Source organism: Herpailurus yagouaroundi, unplaced genomic scaffold, assembly GCF_014898765.1.
Source record: "Herpailurus yagouaroundi ecotype Mexico unplaced genomic scaffold, PumYag 201, whole genome shotgun sequence".
Lineage (NCBI taxonomy): Eukaryota > Metazoa > Chordata > Mammalia > Carnivora > Felidae > Herpailurus > Herpailurus yagouaroundi.
Genome location: NW_024412432.1, coordinates 6,486,894 through 6,504,832, shown reverse-complemented (window position 1 = coordinate 6,504,832; position 17,939 = coordinate 6,486,894). Strand labels below are relative to the sequence as shown.

The 17,939-nt window shown below is 41.1% G+C and overlaps 1 protein-coding gene across 2 annotated transcripts; it reads right to left on the bottom strand.

The window, feature by feature from the left end:
* Window positions 1-1,939: 1,939 nt before the first annotated feature.
* QNG1 (Q-nucleotide N-glycosylase 1) lies at window positions 1,940-16,031 on the bottom strand. 2 transcript variants are annotated; one of them, XM_040450307.1, is made up of 4 exons: window positions 15,418-16,031; window positions 14,649-14,908; window positions 6,707-6,902; window positions 1,940-2,765 (listed from the first exon to the last, which is right to left on the bottom strand). In XM_040450307.1, the coding sequence occupies exons 1-4, from the start codon at window positions 15,752-15,754 to the stop codon at window positions 2,533-2,535; spliced, it is 1,026 nt and encodes a 341-aa protein (XP_040306241.1). In that variant the 5' UTR covers window positions 15,755-16,031; the 3' UTR covers window positions 1,940-2,532. The 2 variants fall into 2 exon arrangements, with proteins under 2 accessions (XP_040306241.1, XP_040306242.1); XM_040450308.1 differs by having other exon boundaries at window positions 15,874-16,026.
* Between the last annotated feature and the right edge of the window lie 1,908 nt (window positions 16,032-17,939).

Below are 17,939 nucleotides of genomic sequence, written 5' to 3'. Positions count from 1 at the left end.
TCAGGGGAGGGAGAACAGTGAAGGAGCCCAATAGACGATTTCTGAATTCAATCGAATGAAATCTATTAATTTCTTTAGCACTAATCAGGGGGAAGCTAAAGGCTGCAGAAGGGACAAAAACAGCCCCTGACGAAGGCTGGCCTGGTACAGCTCCACGTGGTGTGCTCCTGCTGAACACAATCCCCCAGAACACGCACATCGGACAAGGTTACTACCCAAGACTATGATAATGTGAGGTGAAACAAGGCCCCTTGATAAATGTGTCCAAGCACAGACAAAAACAAGGCCATGGTGCCATGCACGTAGTACCAAACGTCCTTCTATCTTGGCTAAAGTGAATGACATCTGTCTTACCAATTTCAACTTTTTCCTCGCTCTAGCCTGACCTCCTTATAGACAAGATTTATTGAGATAGCCAGGGGTCGAATTGCCCGTTTTCTGACAGCACCCAATCTAGAGAGAATGCGGCTTCTTAAATCCTCCCCCTTGCTTTGGCTGGAGGACACTGACTTGGTCCCATGGCTAACGTACTTGAGTTTATACAGGCAAATCATCTGGTGGCCACTGAAGAATTAGTGAAATATGAAAGAAAAAAAAAGCCCAAAATGTTTTCAAACTTGTTACAAAGCAAAAGCTATTAAAGGAAACCGAGTCATCAAAGAATAAGAACTAATGCTCCAGCTATGATAGTGACAGTAAACCAAGTGGTCTCTAGATGGAGGGCTCTGATGAGGGGACTCCCGGGGCTGTGCACATGCACACTAACTATCTTTCAGAGGGTGTGTAGAATGAATCAACACAATCAAAACAAGAGACAAAAAAAAAAAAAAAAAAAATTCCAGATCCTATTTCGATATTCTTATCTTCCAGAATGCCAGTGGCCAGCTCCACATTCATTATGTTCCCCAGACTACCCTCAAATCCATCAAGAGTGGTTATCCTTGCACCAGACCCACAAAACCAAGAATGTTAGAACATTACTATTTTGCAATCCCCAGTGACATAATAGGTCTGCAAATTGATCAGCAGCTGTTAAACACATCAGGTGAAATGTTATTTAAATTCTTAGCCTGTATCAGGTATGAAAGTTCCAAAATCCAGGCATGGTGGTGAAAACTTGCTATTTGCCGATATCCATCCATACTTCTTCCAGAGCTTAGCTGGTACACAACGCCTAGAATACAGACTACTTTCCTGCCCTCTCTGGCAGTGAGTTGTGGTCATATGACTAAGTTCTAGTTGGTGACACGAAAGCAAAAACGCATGTGGTAGCTGCTAGAACCTTCCTGGCAACACTTGCACTCTTCAGCTTCATTGCTTCTTAAGTCCTGCTGCCTAGATTAGAATGCAGTCATTTTGGGTCATGAGTCCAAGCTATGCCCAGTGGCACAAGAGCTGCCCTGCAGCTGCCCTGCAGACTTCCCCTTTGATGTCTCTGGCCAGAATGAGATTAGATACCCACTACTAAAGCAATCACAGGCAGAGGATAGGATTATCACGAGTAAACCGTTCATATTCAGTAGGGTCCACCTTTGGAAATGGGGACGGGATCACCTTCCCCGAGTCACGGTAGGGGAGGGGTGGAAACAGGACGGTGGTACAAGTTGTGCAGTGCACAACAAAGGGGGCTGGGAGGGGCGTTCACCTTCACTCATTGCCACTTGTAGGATTATTATGATCAATTTTCAGCAGATGGCAGTAAAGTGCTTGGGGAAAGGATGTCTTTTTTCTCATTCACACAAAGTCAGGGTGAGCTGACAAGGTTGGTAACTAACAAAAACCAAGATTGCGTTGGAAGGAAGGTGGGGGGGGTAAAGGTGGGAAATGAGTGCTTGGTAGATACTGAGATTTCTGTAACATAAAGTAAATAATCAAATCTGTAAACCTTTTAAAATTATATGTAGTAAATTCTATTTTAATGAAATAATCCATTCCAGGCTTACAAAAAAATTTTAAAATCTTTATTCAATTTCAGTATAATGGCTCTGGGAAAAAAAAAAAAGAATTCTAGACAGATATCCTAAGCTGCAAAACCCACTGTCAATACCAATAAAACGTTTAAAATTAGCTGTCAAGATTGATTTGTATGAGAGCAGCAGCATTCAGACAGCAAAGACCCTACCCACCCCCCCACCCCCATCATATCACATGATTAAGGTATGTAGGAAATTACTACATCTTGAGGAAAAATACCAGTTGAATGGATGAAATATTATCACTGAAGAGTAATCACATTATAAAGCATGATTCATTTTAAGAAATCTGAGATTTAAAGAAAGCATTACAGTTCCTTCACACTCCTGTCATATGTCCACAGAAAGAGAAAATATGACCAAAACTCAACAAGAAGGCAAAGTTGGGAATACAGAGTGATACGTCAGGAAACATTTTTTTTTTAAGTGAGACTTGGTAATCAATTTTCTTGTTGCTATAACCTCTGCCACCTTCTCTTAGTACCAAGGCACAACTGTACAAGTGATTATGGGATATAAAAATGCAAGGAGTTTTCTTTGGGTCAGTTTACACTTTGGATCAGTAATAAATACAACGCGTGTGATGAAACGGAATTCCCTTCATATCTTCCCTGTGGTCACGGGCATAGTCCCACAAGTAATAATCCAGAAGAATGGAATTGATCTCGCCACTGGTTTTTTCACCCTTGTTTTCAATAAGCTCCAGAAGACAATCCCGGATCAGTTCAACACACCACAGTGAGCACCCTCTGATTTCCACCTCTTGCCTATTCCCATACGAGAGCATTTCTCCTGCAAGGGGGGAAAAACAGAGCAGGAAGTACTAAGTCAGTGATATAAAATCTACTTAGACTTTAAACCACTTCTAAAATAGGCATTAATTCTAAATTACAAGTTCCACAAGAGCAGGGACCATGTCTGGCTTGTCCTAATATTCCTGGGACCTAGCATAGCACCTTGTACATACTAGCTCCCCAATAAATATTTGCTACATGAATTTGGGGTAACCATAAATTTAAAAATATGATGACAAGATTATTAAATTCTTGAAAACAAAGGATTTAAAATTGGATTTGATAGCCAGGAAAAAAATTACAAAATTTAGAGGACTCCAAGGGGACCAAAAAAACAACACCTCCCTTCCCCACTTGAAAACTGAACATTGTTGGCGCACCTGGGTGGCTCAGAAGGCTGTGTCCGACTTCAGTTCAGGTCATGATCTCACAGCTTCTGAGTTTGAGCCCCGAATCGGTCTCTGTGCTGACAGCTCAGAGCCTGGAACCTGATTTGGATTCTGTGTCTCCCTCTCTCTCTGCACACCTTCCCCCCACCCCCCACGCTCTGTCTCTCTCTCTCTCTCTCTCTCTCTCTCTCTCTCTCTCTCCAAAGTAAATAAACCTTTAAAAACAAATTGAACATTGTCTTAGGTACATTCTAAATGCATCAAGGAGAACCCAGGAAATCAAAGTTGTTAACCCGAGCAAGGAAAACCACCATTGTTCTCTGGATTCAGGATCATTCCACCAGCCCTGCCTTAATATGTAGCCAAGAGCTCCCATAGGACTTGCAGTCTCTCCAGTGCCCCACTCCGGGGTGTATCTGATCCTGCAGGATGGGCATTGACTATGTTTTGCCACTGAGACTAGAACTGGGCTCAACAACTGAACTGCCTGTAAGGATCAGAGAGACAGAGTAAGTGAAGGCAGCAGCCAGATGCAAACTGGTGAGGTAGAGAATGTGTGCTGCCCTATCTAAAGGTAAGTCCACATTTCTCTACTTTTACAAAAGTCAGAAAGCTTGATTTTCATGTGAAACCTGTCAAGTGTTAGTAACTAATTACAAGTGCTCAAAACACTGTCGAGTCCAGGGCACCTGGGTGGCTCAGTCCATTAAGCAGCCAACTCTTGATTTCGTCTCAGGTCATGATGTCACAGTTCGTGAATTCAAGCCCTGCTTAGGGCTCTGAGCTGATGGCAGAGAGCCTGCTTGGACTCTCTCTCCCTCTCTCTCTCTGCCCCACCCTGCTCATGCTTGCTGGCTCGCGCGCTCTCTCTCTCTCTCTCTCTCTCTCTCTCTCTCTCTCTCTCTCTCAAAAATAAATAAATAAACATTTAGAAACAAAACAAAACATGGTTGAGGACAAACAAAACACACCTGAGGGTTACATTTGGCCTCTGGCCACCAATCTGCACCCTAGCACAGAGCTTCAGAGTACCTAAGAGGCCCTGTGATCCACTGAAAAGTAGGGCAATGCCCCAGCCCCACTAGGTTCCACTCTGTCACCTCCAGTCTTAAATGGTATTGCTTAGGGGTGCCTGGGTGGCTCAGTCAGTTAAGCATCTGACTTTGGCTCTGGTCATGATCTCACAGTTCGTGAGTTTGAGCCCCATGTCGGGCTCTGTGCTGACAGCTCAGAGCCTGGAGCCTGCTTTGGATTCTGTGTCTCCCTCTCTCTCTACCCCACCTCTGCTTGCATTCTGTCTCTCTCTCATAAATGAGTAAACATTAAAAAACAAAATGGTGTTACTTATATCCACTCCATCCAGTAAATAACTATGTTGAACTGTGTCCCCCAAAAAGTCACATTCAAGTCTTAACTCCTGGTACATGTGAATGTGTCCTTACTTGTAAACAGGATCTTTGCAGATGTGATCAAGTTAAAATAAGGTCATACGGGATTAGGGTGGGCCTTAAATGCCATGACTGGTGTCAGCCCTAGAATCACAGTGAAGAGTATAAATTTAGCCAAATTGCACAGTATTTATAAATGGTTTAAAAAAATGCCTTTTGATGAAGAGGGGTTAAAGATAAAATGGACAGAAAAAACATCTAAATTCATACTACAGTGAAGAGACCACATTTATTTAAAAAAAAAAAAAAAAAAGATAAAATGGACAGAAATCTGGGTAGGTCTTCCAAGGGCTGCCCTGGAGATATTCAGAAGAAAAGAGAGGAAAAACAATATAAGTGTGTAGCACAACTCAAATCTGGAAGAAGTATCATTGAAGGCCAGTTAAGGAAGGTTCTACCTCATCTAGTCAAGCTACCTGGTTCTAGATTTCACTTTAGTTTTTAAAACTTAGTGTACTATACTAGTGTGTACTCCTTTATGTTTATAGTTTGTTTCTCTAGTTTGCTAGGAAAGTACTTTTGGAAAAAAATCCAACTTTGCTTAAATAAACTAAGAGGCAGAGAAATTAGTTCGCGCTACGTCAGACTGGCTAAGGATGAAAGAACAAGCCTTTCAGAAGCTGGACAGTTGCAGCTGGATGCCTGGGAAATGGCCTTGGGAATTGAAGTGGACGGCACAAGAATGGTCAGACAACTTTGTTCAGCTATGCCGGTGATCCCTCCTCAGCAGGGTTTTCCTCACGGTAGCAGAGACAACTGGGTGCTACATACATTCAGAAGGAGACGGACAAATTATGAAGAGCTGGAAAAAGCTAGGCGGAGGAGGCAGCATTTGAGCTAAGCCCCTGCGGGTGTGTAGGATTTGAATTGGAAAAAAGAGAATTTGGGTGAGGGAAACCAGGCAAGAGCATGTTTACGGATAGGGGCGAGCAGTGTATACACCAAAAAAAGATCAGCTGCATATGGCTACATGGAAAAGAAGCCCTGAATGCTTAAATGTTTAAGGTATCCAGCGATTAATGATCCAGGATGTGAGCATTATGACATAAAATAGCTTGTGATGTTTCAAATGAAGAAACAGAGGGACAAAATGGATGGCCCAAGGCAGCATAAAAAACTGGTAGAAACAACCACAGCAACAATGGTACCTTTATATTCTGTGTTATTCCTGTTTTGGGTGATTGAAATTTATTTCACAAGAGAAAGTTAGGCATAAAAACTACTTGCTTTTAAAAATAAAGAGTAGCTGAAAAGATTGCATCCCAAAGAGATAAATTAATGTGAAAATTATGTAATTATTTTTCTTATACACAGAAATGTTTAAAACACAAAAAGCTGGGGCACGTGGGTGGCTCAGTCAGTTAAGCATTCAGCTTCAGCTCAAGTCATGATCTCACGGTTCATGAGTTCGAGCCCTGCATTGGGCTCTCTGCTGTCAGTGTAGAGCCTGCTTCAGATCCTCTGTCTCCTTCTTTCTGCCCTTCCTCCATTTGCACGCTCTCTCTCTCTCTCAAAAAATAAATAAATATTTTAAAAATTAAAAAAAAACCACCCAAAAGCTAATTTTCACACAATTATCTATACTCATCTATTATAATAAGGCTCCCACTCTTGAGAATGATTCCTCAAATCCAATAATGGTAAATAAATAAGCCTAGAAAAGTGAGTCACTTAAGCAAGGTAACCCAGTGGCAGACCCTGGGGACTCCTGACTTGAAACCCACTGCATATTCCCTATCTCTCAGCCCATCTCATATTTCACAATATAGTGTGCTCTTCAGTGCTTAACTAACACTCTTCAGATACTGCACCTTTAGGACTTCAGTGTTGCACACCTTCATGTCAAAGAAATTTGGGTTTCATTTTATTGTGAGTCCCTGAAATTATGTCAAACGGCACAATTTCCTACAATATCCATATTCCATTGCAGTGTAAACAACAACCAAAAGCAATTTTCTCTGTATTTCAATTACCCTGGCATTTTTCTTTACATGTGCTTTTAACACTAAACAGTGCTTTTTTATTTTTATTTTTTTAAAGGAAAGGAGAACTTCTATGAAAGAAACTAGATAAGAAAGACCGTCTTAATTAAGTTGGCAAACCTTTGAGAAGCTTCTCCAGTAGTTCCTTTGAGTATTTCAGGGCTCCCAGGTGCACAAGAACCTGAGGTAATCTATAGTCAGCAAACATGGTGATACTGGAGATGTCCTTAAAGCAGCCGTCTCCTTCTCCCTCTAACACACTCCACGTATCTGCCACGAGGATTTGGGCCCGTTTGTAGAAAGAAATTTTCTTCCCCTGATGAATGAAAAAGATATAAATGCTACCTGGGTATCTGAAAGCTTTATGCATGCTATAAAAAGAAAGGCACACATTGAGAACATTTTTCAAGGGTGCAGTAATTTTACTGTTGGTGAGAATTTATAGACCTTGACTAGAAGAAAAAGGGAGTCTAATAAATATTAAATTATCTTTCACTCCAAATTTACTTCCTAGATTTTTCAAGGCACATAAAATATAATTGTGGTAATTGTGGTATTATTTAGTGTTCCTTTTCAATGACATTACTTCACATACATATTTCTGCACCACTATAACCCACCTGCTTATTCTTTTTAATGGCTAGACAGTATTTATTTAGACAGTTTCTTAAATTTTTCTGATTAGAACATAATTCCCATTAATTGTGTAAAATACAGAAGAGTATAAAGAGGAAAACAATCATCCTTAAACTCACCCCTGAAGAGAATCACAACATTCATTTTTTTAACTATTATCTTTCAGATTAACTTACTTCAGAGATAAAGACATAACTGCTGAACAGCCAGAATTTATCAAGCCTACCTTTCTGGAAACAGTCAATATCAATTTGTAAACCCACAGAACAAAACTACCTTCCAATTATATTTACACAAGGAAGAAACAAATTTAGCCATGCATTATAGGATATCGGGTTATAATTTAACTAAAAAGTTCTCCATAAAAGTACAAATACAGATCAGCATAAACTATGGAAAAACACAGATAATTAGAATCTACTCCTAGTCCTAATACCAAAGGTAATAATCTCAAATCATCTTTTATAACTGCTTGTCTGCTAAAGGAAAATAATCAGTATTACTGGCTCCCAAAATTTGTCCTGACCACCTTGGAGAATGTGTTAAGTAAGAGAATGGAAGTAAGTAAAAAATGAAATTAAATTCTTCAAGGAAAGGCTCCATGTGAAAATTCCTTAGGATGATAATACAGATTCCTTTACTTACAAGCAAAACAAAACAAAACCAAAAAACACTTCCAATGATACTTTGTCCCAGTGAGAAATAACTTAACATTGCCTGACCTTAAGGTATACCCACTGCAATCAATCCAGACCTACTTTTACTAAGTAAATTGTTTAAGGCCACCTTTAAGAAATTCAGTATTTTGTTTTCCAGGGCAAACACATATGCTCATTTTCTGACATGATGTAAAGTCTGTAAATTAAATTGAATGCTGCGGGGGGGGGGGGGGAGTGGAACAAATCACCATTAAGAAGTATCCCTACATCGTTTGGGAATAACATTCCCAAACCTATCAAAATATGACAGGCTGGCAATTGTTGGACTGGACTTACATTTGGGAACTAGGTTTATATTCAAGTCTAGTATATTGACGAGCAAGACACAAAAGTTATTATACAAAACAAAATTGTGGGGGCACCTGGGTGGTTCAGTCGGTTAAGCATCTGACTCTTGATTTTATCTCAGGTCACGATTTCACAGTTTATGAGATCTAACCCTGTGTCGGGGTCTGCGCCGACAGTGCAGAGCCTGCTTGGGATTCTGACTCTCACTCTCTGCCCCTCCCTCACTCGCACACGTGCTCTTTCTCAAATTAAATAAAAAACATTAACATTTTTTTAAAAAACAAAATAGAAGAAAACCCAGAATAAAATTGGATATCAGACACAATTAATACATCATGCTTTCTGTAATAGATAAAAGCTATTGTCTCCTGTTTTTAACAAGATTCACAGATCAAACTAGAAAAATATAAGAACCAGACTTATGTAACAAAATCAGTGCTAGCATGGAACAAAACATAAATTGTCACATCATGACCACTGTTGCCATGGTAGCCAACTAGGATATCACAAAGATTAGATTATAATACCTTAAAATAAAAAAACAAAACAAAAGATTCAAGTGAGGAATCTAAAAACAAATTCAAGTCATCAATAAAACATTTTCTTAACAAGCTGATACGGTTTGAGTAATCAAATGATTTTAGTAATCAGAGTCTTCATCTCTAAAATATTAATTGATCTCACTGAAAATACCAGCAAATCCAAAATGACAATTCTCTATGTGTTCTATAATATTTCTTTGTGAATATTTTCAAAATAGTAACTTCATAAAAAATTATCAATGAAAAAAATCCATGACCATGAGTTGATTTTCTTCAACAAATTTATCATGAACAAATTAGAAAGGTCAAAAATTACAAATGTTTAAAAGAAACATAAAATGTTATTGATTAAAGTATCAAAAAAGTTCTTGTTTTCATGTATGTTTATCAGTATGTCAGAGTAAAGACTATCACCTAAGGAAAGCAATTTATTAGGGCTTTTAACATGGTTACCAAATAATCTAATTCAGAGCTGCTTTGGAAGTACATATACAGTATCTGAATTCTAAAGCTTCTTGACTGACTCTAGAATACAGCCGGGTTAGGAAATCCCTAATCTAAATCTGTCTGCATTTAAACTTTCTAATTTTATCAGTTTATTTATAATGTTTAAAAACACAAATGATAATCTCAGTAAATAAATATCGACGAAAAACAATTATGACTATTTTATGCAACTTTTTAAAGATTTAAAAACATAGCAACCAATACCATAACCATGTTATGAAGGGGCCGGGAAAAGGGCATTCTCATATGCTGCTGCTGATCATCTTTGTTATTATCTTTTTGGAGAACCGTTAGCAATTTTATGTATTACAAGTCTGAAAATCCAGGCCATGCTCTGACTCAGCAATTCCACTACTAGGATTCCATTCTAAGAAAATAATTACAAGTGTTAAATTATTGTGCAGTATTGCTTATTATCACATACAACTGAAAACAACAAGACATAAAAATCAATTTAAAAAATAAAACTGTGGGGGCGCCTGGGTTGGCTCAGTCGGCTAAGCTTCCGACTTCAGCTCAGGTCACGATCTCGCAGTTCGTGGGTTCGAGCCCCGCGTCGGGCTCTGTGCTGACAGCTCAGAGCCTGGAGCCTGCTTCAGATTCTGTGTCTCCCTCTCTCTCTGACCCTCTCCCGTTCATGCTCTATCTCTCTCTGTCTCAAAAATAAATAAACGTTAAAAAAAATTTTTTTTAAATAAAAAATAAAACTGTGTATCAAATAGAATTACTGTGGTAAAATAGTTGGGCAAATAAATATGGGATTAGATAGCCATACAGTGGAATACTGTGAAGTCATTAAAAATGGTACTATGCGAGGTGTGTGGGTGGCTCAGTTGGTTAAGCATCTAACTTTGGCTCAGGTCATGATCTCATGGTTTGTGGGTTCAAGACCCACATTGGGCTCTGCATTGACAACATGGAGCCTGCTTGGGATTCTCTCTTTCCCTCTCTCTCTGCCCCTCCCCCACTCACACTTTCTCTCTCTCTCTCTCTCTCTCTTCTCTCTCATAAAAATAAGCTTTAAAAATATTTTTTAATGGAAAAAAATTGTGCTGTGAAAGAACTGACATAGAAAAGATGTTCATATGTTGACTTTTAAAAGTTTATACAGCATGATCCTAACTGTCCCCAGCCCATGGTATAGACATTCACACAAACACACACATGTAGAAAGACCAAATTATGAACAGTGATTACCTCCTGGTAGAATAGAGACTGCTTCTCTGTACTTTTCAAATGCTATAATAAACATGTTATACTCTTTTTTTTTTTTTAATTTTTTTTTTTCAACGTTTATTTATTTTTGGGACAGAGAGAGACAGAGCATGAACGGGGGAGGGGCAGAGAGAGAGGAAGACACAGAATCGGAAACAGGCTCCAGGCTCTGAGCCATCAGCCCGGAGCCTGATGCGGGGCTCGAACTCCCGGACTGCGAGATCGTGACCTGGCTGAAGTCGGACGCTTAACCGACTGCGCCACCCAGGCGCCCCTAAACATGTTATACTCTTGCAATTAGAAAATTCTAAAACATGAATAAAAACATACATTTGATTTTAACACTTTCTGAAATTCAAAAGTAGTCCCAAAAGGTCCAGAATTCCTCCAGATTTGGAGTTAACTTCTCAAAGTACTTCAATTATTTACGTATCTTTTATTTAATTAACTAACTTTTGAAGATTTTACTTTTAAGCAATCTCCATACCCAATGAGGGGCTCAAACTTACAACCCCAAGATCAAGAATTACACACCCCAGGTGCCCCTTATTATTTACATATCTTTTTTTAAATTTTTTATGTTACTTATTTATCCATTTTTACTTTAGAGAGAGAGCAAGTACAAGTGGACAAGAGGGGCAGAAAGGAGAGAGAAAGAGAGAATCTTAAGTAGGCTCCATGCCCAGCACCAAGCACAACACGGGGCTCTCCAGCCCACAATCCTGGGATCATGACCTGAGCAGAAATCAAGAGTCCAACGATCAGGATGCCTGGGTGGCTCAGTCGGTTATGTGTCCAACTTCAGCTCAGGTCATGATTTCATGGGTCATGAGTTTGAGCCCACGTCAGGCTCTGTGCCAACAGCTTGGAGCCTGGAGCCTGCTTCGGATTCTCTGTCTCACTCCTCTCTCTGTCCCTCCCCCACTCACGCTCTCTCTCTCTCTCTCTCTCTCTCTCTCTCTCAAAAATAAACATTAAAAGAAAAAATTAAAAAAGGAAAAAGAGTCAGGGCTCAACTGATTGAGACACTCAGGCGACCCTATTTATGTATCTTTTCAATGAATATGTAAAGATAACTATAAAATGGACAAATTGAAGCATTTAGTGAGTACCCACTACGTGCTCAGCATCATGTTAGAAATCATAGGAAATATGCTGCTTTTGGGTAACACTAATGACAATCTTTTGGAAAAAAATGAAAAAGTGTAATACTCCTTTAAGAAAGTATCAGAATCCTTAAGTATGATTTTTGTTACTTTTGGGGGATTTTTTTTTTATAAGAATGTTTTCTTTTTACTTTTTTATAATTTTTTAAGTGTTTATTTATTTTTTAGATGGAGAGAGAGACAGAGCACGAGCAGGAGAGAAGAGAGAGGGAGACAGAATCCAAAGCAGGCTCCAGGCTCTGACCTGTCAGCACAGAGCCCAATGACAGGCTCGAACTCATGAACCTCAAGATCATGACCTGAGCCAACCGAAGTTGGACGCTTAACTGACTCAGCCACCCAGGCGCCCCTATAAGAATGTATTCTAAAAATAAGTACTGATGGGAAATGGTTCAGGTACTAATATTCATTTTAAAATATGTCAGCCTTAAAATTAATCTATACTCTGGTACAATTTTTAAAAATTGAGGGGCACCTGGGTGGTTCGGTCGGTTGACCGTCGGACTCTTCATTTCAGCTCAGGTCATGATCTCACAGTTCACGTGCGGCTCTGCGCCGACAGCAGGGAGCCTGCTTCAGATTGTCTCCCTCTCTCTCTCTGCTCCTGCCCCTGCTGACACACGTGCACAAGTGCTTGTTCACTTGTACTCTGTCTCTCTCAAAATAAATAAACCTTTAAAAACATTTTGAGCTTTTCAGCAAAGCAAACCATGTTTCAAATAAAATAGAAACTCAGCACATTTGCTTACTAACTTGGAATTATAAGCTACAAAAAAAGTTTACTCTTTCTTCCACAAAAACAAAAACTCACGACAACTTCAAAGCAAACTATATGCTATCATGAGTTTATTCCATTCTGAAATCATGTTAAATTTACTCTTAGCCCTTTCTACAACCATGTCGATTCTGGAATACATGGATTCTTAGCCACCTTTGATTTCGTTTATACACTAATACATTTAGATGGCCTGAAGGATGCACCAAGGAACTTGATCCACAATTTCTTTAAAAAAGGCTGAAATGACACACTTTAAAGACAAAGATAAATCTCAAAGTAACCTCTGCATTAGCAAAATGCTTAGAACAAAATGAAATTCAGCAGTGGCCTAGGGCTTCTTTTCTAGGAACTGCCTCTGCCCCACTCAAAGTCCCTGCAGCCACACGTAATTGGTCATAATCCATGCCAATTCAATCAGCGTTTGACCAGGAATTTTATTATTTTATTTATTTATTTTTTTTTTTTTTAAATTTTTTTTTTCAACGTTTATTTATTTTTGGGACAGAGAGAGACAGAGCATGAACGGGGGAGGGGCCGAGAGAGAGGGAGACACAGAATCGGAAACAGGCTCCAGGCTCCGAGCCATCAGCCCAGAGCCCGACGCGGGGCTCGAACTCCCGGACCGCGAGATCGTGACCTGGATGAAGTCAGACGCTTAACCGACTGCGCCACCCAGGCGCCCCTGACCAGGAATTTTAGAAGGTACCTGAGAGAGGGTGTCTACTTCTCCCTCTCTCTCTGGTGGCTGAAGCAATAGGATACACATTCATGAACCTTTTCTACTTCATGGAGAAAGCCAGCCTGTAGTCAGAGAAATATGGAGCCAAAAGAAACAGAGAGACTGAATCCTGATGGCACTGAGTCCCTGACCCTAGGTGTTCCTATCCCTAATACCCATCCCAAATTCTTCATTTTGCTTAAGCTTTTTATAGTTTTGTGTCTGTCTCTTGCAATTAAAAGAATCTTAACAACACCACCACCACCACCAACAAAGGAATCTTAACATATATAACCAAGCATCTCTCACTTTACAGGAGAATTGAAATGCTAGCTATTTATTTCCTGACTAAGTGAAATAAAATAAACCAGTTAACCTTTCTGTTTAGACTTTGGTTCCTGGTCTGCAAACAGGACAATAATGATCCTTGTCCTTAGGCCCACAGAGCTCTTCTATGGATCAAATGAGAGTGTACAGACAAACACCCTGTAAATCATAAAGAGCAATTTAAACAATATTATTGGTAATTGTTGTTAGTTGTTGAATTGTGATTTCAAAAGGGTAGCTTAAAAATGTCAATGTGACTTAAGCATTCTTTAACTTATTCAATAGATTTATATTATGCGACTCCTCTCAAGTTGCTTTCACTTCTATGTCACAGTGACATAAAATATACAATGATAACAAATTCTAAATGAATTTTACAAAAACAGGGGCACCTTGGTGGCTCAGTCAGTTGAGTGTCCAACTTCACCTCGGTTCATGATCTCACAGTTCATGAGTTTGAGCCCCATGTCGGGCTCTGTGCTGACAGCTCAGAGCCTGGAGCCTGCTTCAGATTGTGTGTGTGTGTGTGTGTGTGTGTGTGTGTGTGTGTGTGTGTGTCCCTCCCCCACTTGTGTGTGTGCATGCTCTCTCTCTCTCTATTAAGAATAAATGAACCTTAAAAAAATTTTTACAAAAACAGACTCTGGGTGTATATTGGGAGGGTATACCAAATGTTAGCCATTTTAAAAGTACATCATCTATTTAAAGTAAATAAAGAAAATAACACTGTTAAAGTACTCTGTGTGAAAAAGAAAACACACAATATGTATATATACATTAGATCTGCCAAAAATTACTTTTTATTAGAGAGAATTTAGAAATATTTTCTGATTTTCATCCAATGAACTAAATTTTTGGAAGTTCCAGAAGGTCCTCATTATTCCTCAGTAGCAACATCATATTGAAGGTCCAGTGTTTTTTATGTTTGAAACATTTTAAAAGGACAAAGAAAAAGGAACAAAAGAATAAAGGAAACACACTAACTAGAAAACATAAAAGAAGTAACCTCTTTGAAACACTACTAAACAATTTTGTTCCTGTTCCTTGTCCACAAGGAAGGAACTTCAAATTTTAAGTGTTTATTCTCAAAAGTAGTTCTGGAAGTAAAAGAGGTAACTAGAAGAAGATAATTAAGAATTGTAAAATCTCCAACAGAAGCAACTCACCTCATACTGAGTCACATCTCTGTAAGAAGGAAAGCTTTCGACTACCAGGTGCATTAACTTCTGAGCGCTTTTTTCACTTTTTCGGACACAATTAAGAAAAGAGCCTTCAAACTTCTCAAGCAGAATTTTCCCGGTTTCATTAAGAATCCGATGCCTCTCTTCTATCAAAGGCATGGGAACGTCCGTGTCAGAACGGAATATGTGCTGAACCTGATCCAGGGTCACTGTGGCATAGTAGGAAGCACTAGTTATCGGGATCCCTTAGGGAGAAAAGAAAATGCAGAGGAACAATGTCATACTTTTATATTCATTAGACCCTAGCTTTTACAACATACAATAGGAGAGCAAATGAGTGTTACAGGAATGCACGAAAAGTGGATGAAGAATTTAAAAATCAGAAGCATTTTTTATTTACTCATCTGTATTTATTCATCCGTTTCTAACAATTGTCATATTACATCAGATGTATTTTGACTGCATAAAATGTTATAGGTGTCCCTTTGTTCTTCAGATGTCATCAAAGTGACATTCTTTAGAAAACTGACTTTTATTCTTAGCTGTGCTGATGATAAACATTAGGATCATTTCTCACTGAGAATGGACTTATAGCCAGCCTCCTCTCACACTTCTATTTTAAACAGAGAAGAACTGCTTCACTTTAAGCAATGAAGAACTTCAAGTTCGCCGTACTAACCCAGACGCCGGACCCGCTCCTTGGGACCCTCCCGCTGAACCGAACCCTGCCTCAGGTCTGACAGGGGGCACCAACCTTCGTCGAGGGCTCTGTTGACCGCGGCGCACAGGGACCAGTACCCGCTGTACGTTTTCCCCCTGTACCCCACCAGACATTTGTGCTCCTCATGCTCCGACCAGAAGGAGAAGTTGAGCGTGTCTGTCACGAACACCCAGTTGACCGCGGCCTCGTCGGCCGCCCTGGGATTCAGCTCGTGAAGGGCCTTCCAGCCCCCCAGGCGCAGCTCGGGCCCCGAGGCCTTGGCGAGCAGCAGCTTGGCCACCCTCCGCACGCCTCCGCCGTCGATGAACACATCCCGACTGTTCTCTGCAATGAATTTTGCAGACTCCCTGGGAGGAAGGGGCCCGTCCATTCCGCCCCTCCCTTTGGGACTGGGGAACGTCGCTTTCACCCGCCGGCTGGCCAAACTCGCTTCCCTCTCTGAGCGGGGGAAGGGCGCGGGTCCCTCTGCAGCTCTCCTTTCCTGCCCACCGTGGGATCGCTGCCCTAACGGGGTACCGCCCTCGCCCAGCCGCACTGAAACCGGACAGGGCGGCGGTGTTCTGGGGCCCCTCCCTCTACCGCACTCCCAGGCTGAACAGCGGAGGCCACGGGGCCGCGCCCCCGGCCGGGACCGGAGGCACTTCCGGGAAGGCTGCCCCGCCCACTCTCGCCCAGGCGCGCGCCTGGGACCCGTTTCCGGTTCCGAAGACCCGGAAACTGCCCGGAGGGGTCCGGCGGGAGCTGGCAGGCAGTTTTCCTCCCTCCTGTCCTGGCGTACTGCTCCGCCATTTTGTGCACGTTTGCACCCTCTCTTCGGGCACGTGGTACTGCGGCTTGGCGCGGTGGCCTGAGTCGCGATGACTGCGAGCGGTGCGCAGCGTTGCCTTCGGCTACGGCTCCTCGCCACTCCGGGTGGGTGACGTGGGGGCAAGACGCCCTCGGCGACCCCCAGCATCCGGGTTCCTGGGCCGCGACGCGCGTGACGGCGCCAGTCGTTGCAGGGGGCTGAATCGCCCCCAGGCTGCGACACGCCTTGGCGGGTCCCCCACAACCCCATTTCCCAGGCACGCCTCTTGTGCTAAATTCCTGGCCCATTTGGAGGCCATGTGGACGTTTGGGATTAGTTGGGAAATTTGGAGAAATGGATGAGAAAACAAGTGTATTAAATTGTTAGGTTAACATTATGTGCCTGGAACTGTGCTTACTTACTGACTCTTTTAGTCCTGGCTGTGACAAAAGCGGCGGTTGTGTTCCTTGTTTTGAGAGAGCTGTATGGTTCAGTGGTTAGTCCCTGGTGACAGCAGTGTTCTGGGTTGAGATTCAAACCTTTGTTCATCAATCCCCAGCTCTGGGGCACTTTCTGTGAACCAAACTCACCAATGCCAACCATTCAGGTCAAGTATTAGTGGCCCTGCTGAGGAGACATTTTTACAGGAAGTATCGCCTTACAGACCCAAACTTAAAAAAAAATATTTTTTAATAGGATGAGGAGAGAGGTACCCAAGTCAGTTTAGTGATGATCTAAATTTGCCTAGTGATGAAAATTTAGTATATGTATTTTCATATAGAACAAAAATGTATTTTTGTTCTTCTTCAGAGACTTAAATCTCCATGGATAATATGAAATGTTCACACCTTGAAACTCAACTATTAAAAATAACCAACAGTAGTCATCTCTAGTTATTGACAGTAAGGAATATTGGAATTGGAAAATTTGGGAAGGATTTGGAATTTTTAAGTTTGACAACTGTGCCCCCAGAGAAGCAGAACATCATCCCTCCAGTTTCTTCATTTTGGTAAGAAAAAAACTTTAAGGACTTCACTATGATTTGCTTTTCCAGACAAAGTCACCAGCACATTAATATTGTTGTTGAATAAATGTAAATCTGTTGACTTCGGATTTTTCCTGTCTACCCCAGCAGCTCTAAGTCATGGGAGTCAAAGAAAGTGATTTGCAAGAAAAATCTAGCAGTCTCAAAAGAATCCAGGACGGTTATATAATTTAGGCTGTTTTCTCTCATTGACCCAACAATTTAAATTCCTACTATGTTCAGGCTGTTGAGTTAAACACTGGGAGTAGTATACATGAGTAAAACATGCTTCCTTCTCTCAACTTCTTGTTGAGATAAATTATACATTTTGCGCAGTAGGTGGGTTTATTTTTTTAATATACAAGGTGTTGAGGGGCACCTGGATGGCTCAGTTGGTTAAGCATCCGACCTCGGCTCAGGTCACAATGACACGGTTCATGGGTTCAAGCCACGTGTCGGGCTCTGTGCCGACGGCTGAGAGCCTGGACCCTGTTTCAGATTCTGTGTCTCCCTCTCTCTCTGCCCTCCCCTGTTTACGCTCTGTCTCTCTCAAAAATAAATAAACATTAAAAAATTTTTTTTTGCCTTCCCCCGCTCCCCAAAAATATACAAGGTGTTGGGAATACAACAAGGGAGTCCTTACCTACTCAGCATTCTTTCCCTCCTTCCTTCCCAACAGAATCCTGATGTTGTTCAGGAATCCCTCTTACAGCTCACTTAGCTCAGCATCCTGAGCTCCAGGAG